The 13,779-nt window shown below is 36.9% G+C and overlaps 1 protein-coding gene across 1 annotated transcript; it reads right to left on the minus strand.

Annotated features, from left to right (window-relative positions):
* Nucleotides 1-441: 441 nt before the first annotated feature.
* gnl1 (guanine nucleotide binding protein-like 1) lies at nt 442-12,756 on the minus strand. Its single transcript, XM_079240995.1, has 12 exons — nt 12,560-12,756; nt 11,615-11,765; nt 8,886-9,022; nt 8,627-8,778; nt 6,854-6,925; nt 5,932-6,124; nt 5,717-5,815; nt 3,809-3,991; nt 3,519-3,697; nt 3,201-3,384; nt 2,646-2,786; nt 442-2,546 (listed from the first exon to the last, which is right to left on the minus strand). The coding sequence occupies exons 1-12, from the start codon at nt 12,630-12,632 to the stop codon at nt 2,281-2,283; spliced, it is 1,830 nt and encodes a 609-aa protein (XP_079097121.1). The 5' UTR covers nt 12,633-12,756; the 3' UTR covers nt 442-2,280.
* Nucleotides 12,757-13,779: the final 1,023 nt, after the last annotated feature.

Here is a 13,779-nt window from a genome sequence, read left to right on the forward strand (position 1 = left end):
ATTTCAACATTGCCCATTGGGAAATTTACCTTTGGAATCACTTTGGAGTAATTTAAATAGATCTGAGTGAAGTGCAGCTGATCATTTGCATCAGTAACTCTAATATTAGGAATTATTTATCAGCTGCACTTAAAATACACCACTGACATGTAATTAACATCGCATCTGTCTTTTGGAACACTTTCATTATATATAGGCAACCAGCAGCAATTAGTCTGCAAAGCTCATCTTTGCACATACGAGCTGCCCTCATTAATTGCAAACATCCTCTGAGGGTTTGTCAAAACATTTAAAGAAAAAGCTTAATTATGGGCTTTTGAAATGAACAAGATAGGATGTGTGGGTGAAGTTATAGGACATGCATTCTTTAAAGAAAAAACCAAAAGTAAAAACACCAATCTTAAAAGATATTTTATATAAAATGAAGATCACAGACATAAATCGGGTTTTGAAGGCTTTTCATTTTTAATTGCAGAAAGCAGTCCAGCCATTATGAGGCGTACTAGGAATGAAATGAAGGATGCAGCAAACTGCCTGAACACACCTCAAGCTTTTACACTCCTACTATATACTACAAACATTTTAAATATTTCCAGAAAAAAGAAAACGGGAATCCACAAAACCAAGTAAAAATTCTGGTGTGTTTACCAGAACGGTAGTGTTTACTTTCTGCCTTCTTTGTACCGACTGCAGAAAGGCCCATATGCAGCTGCAGGGTGGTGTATTACACAGTAACACAGCACTATGCTGTAGTCTCTTGATAAACACAAACATGAGGTACAATAGAACACACAATGCAGCAGTCAGGATTGCAGAAGTGTGGGGCCATTGCACATCACAGAGAAAGTGTAAGAGAATAATCAAACGATAGAGATGTCCTCTTATTTCAATTATCCTGGAAGAAGTTGACTGCTATTTAAAAACATAGAAACTGAAGTGGTCAGATTATTTTTTTCTCTGTGTAGTTTAAGAGTGACTGTTTGCTAAATTTGCTTCCTGATAGATGCATGTATGTTGTGCAGACACAGCTGCAGCTCATCACTTGTCAGCCCAGTGCAGAGCTCACAAACAAAGGGAACGGGGCAGCCATATAGTCAATAAGACAACCTGCATCTTGCCATGTTGCTCACTTGCTCCAGCTTTATGAAATATTTAGAAGATCAGTAGGTTGTGATTTTATTGGGATGTTTTCTCAGCAGCCTCACAACCTCTGATAACAGAACCACCGGATTCATCAACTACATGCAAATAAAAATGTAATTTCCTTTTATTACTTATTTTCAGTGTGGAAATTTTCACAAGTCAATATTTATTTTTTTTAAGCATTTGAAATAACCAGACCAATAACTTTTTCAAAAATGGTCAAAGTATCCCTTTAGGTGATTTTAAAAGAAGAATTAGTTGTCTGAGAGACCATTTGCTGACAACAGCTGAATGAGTAATGTGACTAAGTACTGAAAATCTATCTCAGCATCTAAAGAAAAGTTTAGCCATTAAAACACTAAAGGTTCAATTCCTAAAAAAAAAAAGTCTGGGTTCAACACCTTTTGCCTCCCAAAACTCTGCAAAATATTAAATTTATCCAACATAATTTTTTTTTTACCATCGAAACCAAGTTCAGATAATGATCCTATGACAGATCTACAGTATTCATGTGAAATGTTGGGTTTATATCAGTTTTTTTACACCAACTTATCAAATGTTACTATCTACAGAGAAAATTTGGATTTCCTAAATCTCCAGCTGCTCTGAGCCGATAGGCTGCTCCAGTGAATGACATCTTATTAAACAGTGCATCTGATTATCTTAAACATCATTTCCTGAACTTTGGCATCACAGCTGCGAGGTCACTTACTAATAAAAGGACTGAAAATCAGTTAGTTTATTATTATTATTCCACATTCAGGAAAATTACTTTGTTCTTTTGTCTTTCTCAACTACATGCAAACTTAAAAAAAAAAAAAAAAAAAAAGAAAAAAAGAAGATCAAACCAAACCCATTCCTGAAAGCATCAGTGAAGATCAAGCTTTGAGGATGAACAAGCAGAGCAGAGGCACAGCATGGAATACATAAATATGCTCTGTATGTTACAGGAGGAAGCACACGAAGCAAACGAATGAGAACAAATATGGTTAATCTACAGAGATACATGACTTAAGGAGTGCAGATGAAAAAGGGAATAAAACATGAGGGAATGCATGTTGGGAAATGCAAGGAATGAAAAATGCACTCAGGCTAAAGTCAGAAAAAGAGGCCTGGTTAAATTTTCCTGCTGTCGTCTCATTCACACTCGTTTTCCCGGAGAACATTAAACATGTTGACTGTGAAGCCAGATGGCTTCTCTTCCTTCTGTCTCTGATTCCCAAAACCTTCATCTTCATCATCTCCATCCTCATCATCATCTGCATCCCGGTCTCTTTCCTCCTCTGGCTCTGAGCTGGACTCGCCATCCTCTTCGTCATCCCTTTCATCTGCTCCTTCCTCCTCTGTTGCCCTTCCTTGGAGAGCCATAATTTCTGGCAAGTCGGGATGATTTTCCCACTGCTCTGTGAATCATAAATAACCCCCAAAACAAATCAGCTGTGCCCATTTAACACTTTAAATACATGTTAAGGTCGGATGAGGAGATATGGAACCTTTCTTACCTCTCAGACAACTGTAGCCAGGTGGTCTGAGGCAGAGACACAATCTGCCGTCTATCGCCAACCTTAGGAGACTATTTGCCGCGCGATAAACATCGTTTCGAGCTGCTTTTGCTGTTTTGTAGCCTCTCCTTTCAGCCCAGGCTGAAGAAAACAAAGAGATAATAAAAACAGCATTTTGATGACAGCTGTGAGGGGCAGTACAATCGACTGTGGTACCATAATTAAAGCATGACACTTCTGCTTATTGCCAACTGTCAGCCATTTCCATGACAAGATTATTTACAACAATACACTGTTCCAACTAATGAGCAATGCCACTGTCGCCTAAATGTAATATAGCTTATTCCTCTGTGACACAGACACATTGTATTTTCTTTTTAATTAATCGCTTACACACAATCTTGCTACTGTTTATGTTCACTACATTATTAAACCCACAGCTGAAATTTTTTCCTTGCAAATACGTCACATTTCCATCTGAGTGATGAGAAAGAGCTGAACTGTCTACCTACTTTAGGTCATTACTGATGGGAAAAGGCTTATATAGTTTCATACCCTCACAGACATCCCAGGCAGTCCAGCAGGGTTCTTCAGACCCTTGTTCTTGTTGTGGTTCTTTCTCCTGCAAACTGGGGTGTTTGAGTTTCAGCACAGAAAGGAAAGGGGTTCTCTCACATAGATAGCCGACTGAGGTGTAAGGCTCTTGCAGCTGAGATACTGGGTAAATGCCTGCCAGAATCTACAGAAAACAATACAAAACATTTTAAAAACAATCTAATAAATAAATAAATAAATAAGTAAATAAAGATATTTTTTAAAAAAAGAACTTTTATTAAAAGAAAAAAAGGAAACCGTACAAGACTGGGTTTGTACCTGTAACTGTTTATTGACACGGGAGGGGAAGACCAGCCCTGGACAGTCGCAGAGTTTAACTGTCGGGGTGAGGTAGTAGGTCTGGAAGTATTTGGTGTGGCCTGGGGTGCGAGACACACTCACAACTTTCCTCCCGACCAGGCTGTTTATAACAGATGACTTACCAACATTTGGAAAACCTAGAAAAATAGACATGATCAAATATTGCCAAGGGAATGATGAAATTAACAGAAAAAAAAAAACTATTCATAACACTGGCATATTTATTCCCTCCTGATGTTAAAACTCACCTATGCAGCCCAATGTGAGAACCCCATCTTTATAGAGCTCCTGTGATGGGTTGCTCATCTCCATAGCACTATCGCTTTGATGCTCCACAAGCACAGACTCTGCTACTTCATCTGTCCGTTCTCCATCAAGTCGCTCAGCAACAGCATCTCTCTGAATCTTCTGCTCCCAGCTGGACAGGTCAACTGAGGAAAAAAGTTCAAAGGTAACAAAAATAGCAGAGGTGAGCATTTCAAGGACAAGTTCATACGCATCTATATACAAGGGGTGACAGAATTTAGGGGTGATTAATTTTTAAACAGAATGTCTTTTGTCATTTTGATTAGATAAGATATAGTTACATACAGCGGCTAAAATTCCTTTAAGATGGATATAAATTTCTTTGTTGATTTTTTTTCTATGCCTAGCAAGTGACAATTGACTAAACAGACATCTAAAACAAGACAAAGCAATCAAATTCTAGAAAATATTTTAGATTTTGACTTGTTATACAAGTCTGACACACGTGTCAATTAAATACTTTGTACTGTTGGTATGTTGCTGTTCTCCTTTATGAGTACTGCAGTCTTGTTTCTTTCATGTGAAGCCATATTTTAGATGTCGAAGTAATTCCCCTGGAAGTTTTACAACAGCTCTAACGTATGTACAAGATTAACAAAGCAATCACTGTCAACCACACAAAGCCTGTCAATCTGTGGAAGTAAAAATGACATGATGCAATTCCTTTTTTTAAAATTTAAAAAAAAAATAAAAACCAGAGATAGGTCTAACTTTTAGTAAAAAAAAAAACAAAAAAAGAAAAACAACTATTTAATATCTGTGTATTCATCTTATCTGATCCGGTTTTTTGTTTGTTTGTACAAACTGCATTAGCATCTACCATGATATGTCCCCAGTGAGTTCAGAACTGTCATGCAACAGCTGCACTTGAAGTCTCCCTCCACTAAAAATATTTTTTCACCTTACTGAACATCCATCAGGTGAATATTTATGACATATCACAAGGACAACTAGTTAAGGACTCAATGGCTGAGGATTTCTGTTTTGACTCTGTAGAACACCACTGTCAAACTTGAAAGGCAGAGTGAGACAGTATGTTTTATGTAGACAGTTTGGAGCAGCCATCGTCAACCAGTTCTCTTTCTGGGATAGACTCTAGGAAGTTACATGAAGCAAGTGAAAGCAAGGTGGATGTTAAGCTGGTGTGTTTTGTTCAGGTTGCTAAAATGGCAGACATAACAGTTTTAGTTGATAACTGTGATTGCATGAAAATAGATTCTTTTTTGCTTTATATAACAGTTTATCTGGATACATGCTGTGTTTTTCTTTCAAAAGCAGGTATAAGTACAAGGGAAAGCAGTAATCTGCCACTAAGCTTGTTATAAAATGTGATGCGATTCCGACCATTTATCGAAGATACCATGAGTATGAATATGTCTAATACTTTTTTTCCCCTTCTTTCCATGGTTCACTGCTGTAGTCACTGTGACTCCACTGACTAGCTTACCCACGAGAATTATAGCAAACTGACTACCACTTCTGTGTCATGACCAAAGAGTAATTAAATAAGAGCTGCTATTTTACCCACTAAGTGCCAGAATCACAGCTTTTCCACAGAATGGGCAACAACCACTTGTACTGCTTAAGTGGCACAGCGCCAGAGCTCTTGTGTCTGACTGAGCCCTAAATATTGACCTGAAAACAGCTGCGTTTTCTCTACATTTATTAAGACGATTGATACTATGTGGGAAACATGGCAAGTGTGAAAGGATGAATTTTCTCTCTGTCCCTCTTGTTCTCATGACGCCTAAATACCACTAAAAGGAAGGTATACCTTTTCTGATCAGCTGGTCATAGATAACTATTAAATGCCTAAATTACACAAAGGAAAGATAAAGATTTTTTCCAACCTCTTCCTAATGTAATCTCCTGACAGGCTTTGAAAATGTCAATAAGACCTCCTGCATGACTCCAGTCAGCCTTTCTCCTCATTCTCCTCTTCTGAAGCACTAGAGGGAAGAAAAAATCATGAATTGTAAAAAGAAAAAAAAAAAAGACTCATCAGAATGCACTGAAATCTTAAGTTCTCCACTAGTTTTCTCATTAAGTCCCACCCTCTCCTTACCTGTGCTGTATGCTTGTCCAGGGTGGGAGGTGAAACACACTATTTCCAGGTGAGGGAATTGGGAGGTCATGTAATGCTTCCAGGCAATCACAAGTGGTGGAGGACACAGGTCAGCTTTGTTCAACACCAGGATTACCTGCTTCTGCAAATCTCCTGTGATGTAATGGTAGAGAGTTGGAGGAAACTGCAGCACCTGTAAGAAGACACACTTTCTTAAAATAATATTTGAGGCCTCAGCAGCGACATCACCTGATCATGCCATTATTAATTGGAACAAGATGAGTTGTGGCATTTTCAACTCTCGAAAGTGTGTCAAAGACAAAAGAACTGGGCTTTAGCATTAATATGAAGTCAAAATATAATCAACAAACATTGAACACAGAAGTAAGTTCAATTTTCCATTGTTTTCTTTTGCAGCAATATCTGACAATAATAGCAAAAAAAGCCAAATACACTGTTAAACTACTACTATAACTAAAACGTAGTGATTTCATGTTATGCAAAACAAAAACTAGATCTTTGCGTCACAGTAGTCAACTGTTCCCAAATCTCAGTGGGACCTCAACAAAAAGCCTATTCACAAAAATCTGTCTTTAAGGTCGAACCAATAGGTATACATATGTATGTATATTTTTAATTTCTTGGACTTGTTTTAAGCATACATGTGGGATTGGTAAAAGCTGTGTAAAATCTTTCCATCTTGACTCTTAACTTCTGTTTAGACACTTTACAGGCATATAATTAGGATTTTTCTATCGGGGATTAAAACCAGGTTATATTACTGGAATATTCTGAGTCAATAAATGTACAAGGATCTGAAAGATGTGCTCATCACCACACTGGATATTTAATGCTTTTTGACATTATCTCCACCTAGTGGCATGATTTGACCCAAGTGCTTTTTCTCTTCAAGCTCACCTACCGGGTGCCTAATGTCAACAATAAGCAGGATGACATCAGACATCTCCAAGACTCTCCATAGTTGTCTCCATGTCTACAATAAAGAGAAAAACAGAGAATACAGAGAAGTTATAGATGATGATTATAAGTTTGCAATCTTGGTTCTCTGTCAACTGCAAACTTTGAGGACAAAGCGGATCTATTTCGAGATGTTACTTCTATGTGAAATATAATGAATCAATGTCTTTATGATTGCCTGTCATGATACGACTGCTCAGAATTCACTACATTTAAAATAATCCCAAGAATAATCAGCACTAAATCATATATACAAGTCTAAATATTCTGCCATCATGTGCGTAACACTGTGCTCATGGTTAACTGGGGAGATGGAATGAGAGATACACAAGATGCATATTCTGCATGTCACACTGTAAGCCACGTGTTACATGTTTCACTGCCAATCCTGCTCATCTCTATAGGTGGTTGCAGCCTGAAGCACTGAAGTTACAATCAATAATGTGTTTAATTAAATTGAATAAATAAATACTATTAGTACTAGCCAGGCATATAGGCAAAATAACTCATTTGGTCTTAAGGCTAATTCACATATGTGTTATTGTACTTTCAGATATATCTTCTGATCAACTTAAAAAGATTTCATCTTTAAATTATTGAGAGTCACATTATTCCATCGGCTGCTGTGGTGCATCTTCTGAGCTCACTCAATGTTTTGAAATCGATTCATGTGCAGGATTTTTTGCTTTTGGAAAAAAGAAGTAAACACTTTCACAGCAGGCGGATGATAAATTATTGCACTTTCTTCAAAGGTAAAAAACATACGATACACAAACTTATATGCCCTCAAATTCTTTCTAATCACAATGCCAACAAAGCCCTTTGTAGCCCTACATAAAATATATGGAACATTAATGGCTTTAATGATTAGTTTAAAAAAAGGCTTTCTGTCATTGAGATACTGGGTCAGTTTATTTGGACTTAACTTGAGCACATATGTAACATTGACCATTTACCAATGATTGAGCAACACATAAAGTCAGATATAATGCTTAACACCATATCATGTAAAACCCTTCTACTACAATATTTCATAATAATTAAAACTGTATCTGTAAATATTATCCGTAATGTTTTATTGTACTGAAATGCTTAAATGCCATTTGAATAATCAGGGAAATTATAAAAAAGAAAAGCAGTGCCATTTATTTAATGCTATGACTTATAAAAAGATAATATTCAATTTTATTTCTACAGCACTAAAACAACATCACAGCTGACCAAAGTGCTGCACAGTAATGTAACTTTAAAAAAACTACACAAATAAAGAGTAATTAAAAAGTAAACAAAAATAAAACTGAAAAATGTGTCAAATTAAAACCAACCCCGTCCCACACAAGCCTCTTGTTATAAGGTTCAACCTACTAAGTTGATAACTTTATGTCTGTAGATTTTTAATAGAGAAGCATTCAGAATGGCACATTCAACTGTATGGAGTCCCAGTCCATCAGCAGGTGAAGTTCGACAACATTTGTATGACTTTCTGTGTTAGTTAATACAGAGAATGGAGAGAAATGTGACTTGACAGAAATTTTCTAAATCATTTGAACTCAGGCACTGATTAATAAAAAGTACTTTCATTAAGTAGTACAAAGATACTACTAAGAATAAATACCTTTGCCTCAGATTGGGTGGCTATGACAGTATTACAACCCATCACTGCCACTTTGATAATGAAGAAAAATCTTTAGCAGCATTGTCATGGTAATCAAATTACCTCCAGATTGTGCTCAAAGTGGCTAAGAGAGCCAGGTGGGTTTCTGGAATGCAAATCGTCCAGGTAATCTCTGTATGACTTCTCCTCTTTCCTCATCAGGCTCTCCCGTGTCATCTCATAGGTCCAGGATGGCCGACGTGGGAAGCCAAGACCTGAAAGTGTAAAATAAAGTTTCAGTATATCAAGCAGTGACCCATGACATAAACCACTCTGCTCATCTGCAACACTGCTGTCAGAAAAGAATGAAAAACAGCCCAACCTTTTTCTGATGGGTATATGTCATTGATGTTAACCTCAAGTTCTTTGTCTGACACTGGTTTCAGCACTGTCTCCATGGCCAGCTTCTTCCTCCTCTCCACCTCTTCTTTACTTTCTTTGTCAAAGTGCAGTCGAAACCTGAAAAGCAACAGAGGGGTCAGTAATTCCAGTTTAAGTTTAAATTTGTGAACATGTAAATTTGCACACAATGCAGGTTTATACCTTACATTATAATAGACACATTCATAAGCAATATGCAGAGTAGTTACTGTCTGGACCGAATCAGTATGGTAAAGATCAAGTCTGTTGATGTCTGCAAAGTTACAAAGCCCAAAGTCCACATGAAAGGGCACTCTCCTGAAGAAGAAAACCCAGTGTTTGTGCTTTCATTTTAGCTCAGAGTTTTCTTTCAGTACTTTCAAACATCACCATGACAGATCTATATGTAACACTTGTCTAGTGTGTAGTTTGGCACGGTAAAATAAAGAACATGTAACTATCCACAGACAGCACTTTCTGACCAATCAGCTGAGCAAGCACAGCTGACTTTTGGAAATGAGGGTTTTAGGGTTTTCTAAATCAAACCTCCTTGAACAACCATTGCTAACTACAGGCCTCCTGCTTGGTCTCTTTAGAAATGCAATGTTAGAAAACATGGCAAAGGCAAAATCTAGTTGTCATCCAGATCAAACAACCTGTATCTGTGTAAAGAGATTAAGCTACTCTTATAATGTAAAAGAAATAAAAAAAAAAAAAAAAAAAAAAAAAAAAAGAAGTTTAAAAACAAAAAACAAAAAGAAGTACAGGCTTTTTGTTTTTCAGCAACCTTGCAAAGAACTAGTCTCTCTTAAATAGGGGTGGGCAAATTCACTATTTAATCAATGCATCACAATGAAAATAGTGCCAATTCAATTACAATTCACAAATATAAAAAAGGGACTATTTTTCAGGATAATTAAATACCAGAAACACAGTGAGGCAGGAAGCTTAAAGTCACTCTGCTACCTGTACACATTAGGGCAGGGGTGTCCAGCTTCGATCCTCGAGGGCCACAATCCTGCAGGTTTTCCATATATCTCTGTTCCAAAATACCTGATTCAAGCTAATCAGTGATTGTGCCAAACTTCATTTACTGTTGGATCAATTTAATGGAAGCCAGGTGTCTTGGAACAGGTATACATTGAAAACCAGAAGGACAGCAGCCTTTGAGGACTGACTTTGGGCACCCTTGCTTTAGGGAAAGAGATTTGAAGTCCTTCCCGCTAGAGTGCCCAAGTGGCAAACAGTAAACAGAGACCAGGAAGCTGGCAGCTAGCCTTGTAGCTACAGTTACTTATGGTGCAATTTACTCATCGGGTTTGAATCCTAGCGTTTGGAAACATTTTGGTTTTTATGTACAGAAAAACAGACAAGACCTTGAAAAGATTTATTCCATATGGAAGTTGTGTAAAGTCAAAATAAAATATAACAGCAATACTACAAACATGTGGCAGCAGCTCCATTCCCAGCCCAGGTTAGAAGTTGTTGTTCCTAACTATTGCTAACACCTTTTTCCTAAAGATTACATAAGAAAGATATGAAAAATATGTTTTATATGTCTTTGATCTATTTATGGTTCAACATAAATAAAATACAGAAGATAAATTTGTTGGGTGACTTGATTCAATTGATATTGAATCAAGAATAAAATAGTATAAAGGTGGTCACGGAGTGAGAAATAACCTTAAATGTGGAAAAAAAATATGTATTAAGAATCCCGATAATTATTTAATGATCAAATCATAGCACCCTGGATTGTTATTAACTGAATCATGGGGTATCTAAGATTGCACACAAATACTCTTAAGTCATAACTAATCAGCTGGTCCTTATTTCCTTCACTCAACATGGCCAATTATTGTGAAAAGATAAGGTCAACTTTATTTGCCTTTGGTAGGTAATTTGTCTTGGGCATGGGTGCTTACACAGCACCAGACACAATCACAAACACAGCGAACATTGACTGGACAATACAGAGTACATGTGGTGTAGACAACAAGAAACAGCAGTAAATAATCAGGAACAACAATGAAAAATGCCAATAACAATATGTCATTAAATTAAAAGAAACAAACTATGACTTTAGACCCAGATGCATATTAAAATATTATATAAGAGCATCCAGCAAAAAAAAAAAAAAAAAAAGGTGAAAACAGAAGTAAAAGTAGAAAAAATAGTAAGAAGATATAGACTGATCCTACATTCATCAGCTCTAGTGTGAAGGGAACAGGGCCAGTTTTTAAAAAAAAATTTTTATAAGTAGTGTTGTCACTATTGGTGCAAATGCTTTGCTTGTTTTGTAGAAATGAGGATGAAAAATAATAACATGTTAAGTTAGTATTTGGCTTTCAGATATCACTACTGTGTCCGTTCTAATGCCCTCATGTCCTCCTCATAACAGCCTGAGTGTGCCCACAGATGGATGGGAAGCCAATTTTACAAGTTAAATTGGTTGGAAAAAAGATGTTGATGAAGTATGACAACCACAATGGGGTGCGTACACCGATACAAAAGAGACAGACGTTCTACCTAGGCACCAGACATGCCCAACAGCCGATTGCTGGCCTTTGCATGCAAGGCAAATAAGAGACAGGACTTCATCAATGTTTTCTTTTCCCCCCAAAGAAAAACATTGAAGGATGTGCATGATATTGTCTCTTAAAGTCAGTCGGAGAAATAATATTAACTTACCGGTTGGGATCATGTCTGCCTTCTCTGCTAAAGGGCTGCTGATTTATTCTTCTAATGTCAGTGGTCTCACTATCTGAGGTGTCTGATTGACGCTCTCTTCCTCCTCTTTCCACACTTGCATTGCGGCTGCTTGGCCCAGACCCAGTGTCCCCTGAAAGACAGGGTCAGAGATCACGGTTACATCAAGGACCACACACGTAGTATACATTGTTCATACTCCTGTTGCCTGGCAGACATTACATGAGTGTGAAAGCAAAGACAACCAGGTTAAAAAACAAAAAACAAAACAAAGAACTGTTTATTTGCTGAAACCACCAGGCTGACTTTTCCCTTAACTGTAGCAATTGTATTCTCTCCCTGAACAACGCATCTTCGCACATTTTCATAATAAAAACATTTCAAATGGCGCAACTGTGTTTTTCTTTTTGCACAAAAACGTGATTGCATTGCAGTTTTGTAAAATTTTGGGCAGCCGAAACATGAAAACATCCTCAAACTCATGTAAAAGAAATCAGATGACTGTCTCTGGTCATATGGAAATATTTGGAACATCACACGTGCACATGGTGGTGTTTGGACACAGTTCGGTTAGTGTTTACACATTACAAACCCATAGCCTCTGCTTGGTTGGCAGAGTATATATCATTGTCTAGGTCTGATCATATACATGCATGATGCATTACTTTGAGTTTTATGAGCAAAAGGATTTCGTTGTACTTTCAAGTTCGAGGATGAGTTACAATGCATCACAGTGCTTGATATGAAGGTATTACGAACAAAAAAGATCCCTTTACATTTTAAATAAGTGTTAGGATGGGCTGAAAGAATTTATGAACGACATTTTACACTATACGGGAGAGCAAACACCTCACTACTAAATGGAATTAAACTGGGGAGCTAGCGTTTACTGTTAGCATGCTAGCGCTAGCGACAACATTTAGTTACCTCTTTTTCTCTCGCGTTTGACCTGGAGCTGTTTCTTCTTTTGTTTGTTGCTAAATGGCTTTTTACGAGGCATATTCAATAATTTATACGGTTGATTAATGTATAAAGAGTCGTGGAACGTCACGTAGAAACCCTCACGTTTTTCTCTGTTAGCGTTATTTACATGGATGAAGTTTCTCGACTCCTACACTTTTTAGTGACGCCATATTCACTGCAGACTGCGGAGAATGCTGGATGATACCATTTTTGTTGATACACCAGCCCACAACTATAGCATTTTACTTCATACTTTGGGCATTTATTTAAGTGAGATTAAAATGGAATGTCTAAAATGAAATGTCTAAAGGTTATGTAGCAATATCCCGTATTTGAATATCGTGAGACTTGTAATATAATGGCAAAAACTGACAATAACCCCCTTTCACTCCAATGGTACAATCAACTTTGGTAAACACCTCTGAAATGTGCACATTCCAGCACAGCACATACCCTAAACCAGTGTTTCTCAAATGGGGATACGCGTACTCCTGGGGGTACTTTAAGGCATTCCTGGGGGTACAATAACTTTTTGAAAACATCTATATTTTTTAAGTTTCCTTTAAAACATCCTTAAATAAAATTATATAAATATTTAATAGTTTTTAATAAATGTAAGTGTACACTCATGAACTGAATTTACATTTAAATTTACACCGTATCATTTCTACCAAAGTCCCACATTTCGACGTTAATTAAGCCAAATCATATCGTCAATCACTGTCTCCTTGACAACCCAACCCATGGAGTCCTGGTTGAGGCGTAGTAGAGATGTGTACACTTAAATTTTAATAAACCAAACACAACTGACAAAGAGCTTTTTGTCATGTTTTTTCTTGACTAAAAATACTTTGCTGTGGTTAGGGGGTACTAGCTGAAAAAAGATTTTACAAGGGGTACTGTGTTGCAAAAAGGTTGAGACCTGCTGCCCTAAACCATAGCTTCAAACAGTGCCAGTAAAATATAACCAGTATATGCATAAGAATATTAACCGTCCTACAAACAGAAATGTATAAACAGTTTTGCAAAGAACCAACATGTTATCAAAGACGGAAAATTAAGTCATTTATGAGTAAATGGAAAACAAATGGTCTTTGTGACAATAATTTTATTAGAAAACATTCCCCAAACAGAAAAAACATGTAAATATTTCTTATGGTTTATTGTGATATAAGCTGAAAGAA

The sequence above is a fragment of the Telmatherina bonti genome (genome assembly GCF_933228915.1).
Source record: "Telmatherina bonti genome assembly, chromosome: 5".
In the NCBI taxonomy this organism is placed as follows: domain Eukaryota; kingdom Metazoa; phylum Chordata; class Actinopteri; order Atheriniformes; family Telmatherinidae; genus Telmatherina; species Telmatherina bonti.

What these genes read in the sequence shown, in the direction of transcription:
- gnl1 (XM_079240995.1), bottom strand. Translation starts at nt 12,632, where the DNA reads ATGCCTCGTAAAAAGCCATTTAGCAACAAACAAAAGAAGAAACAGCTC. An exon ending in TTGTTGACATTAGGCACCCG is followed by an intron (nt 6,125 to 6,853) that starts GTAGGTGAGCTT and finishes GTCTTCTTACAG; the next exon opens with GTGCTGCAGTTTCCTCCAAC. An exon ending in TCTCACATTGGGCTGCATAG is followed by an intron (nt 3,698 to 3,808) that starts GTGAGTTTTAAC and finishes CTATTTTTCTAG; the next exon opens with GTTTTCCAAATGTTGGTAAG.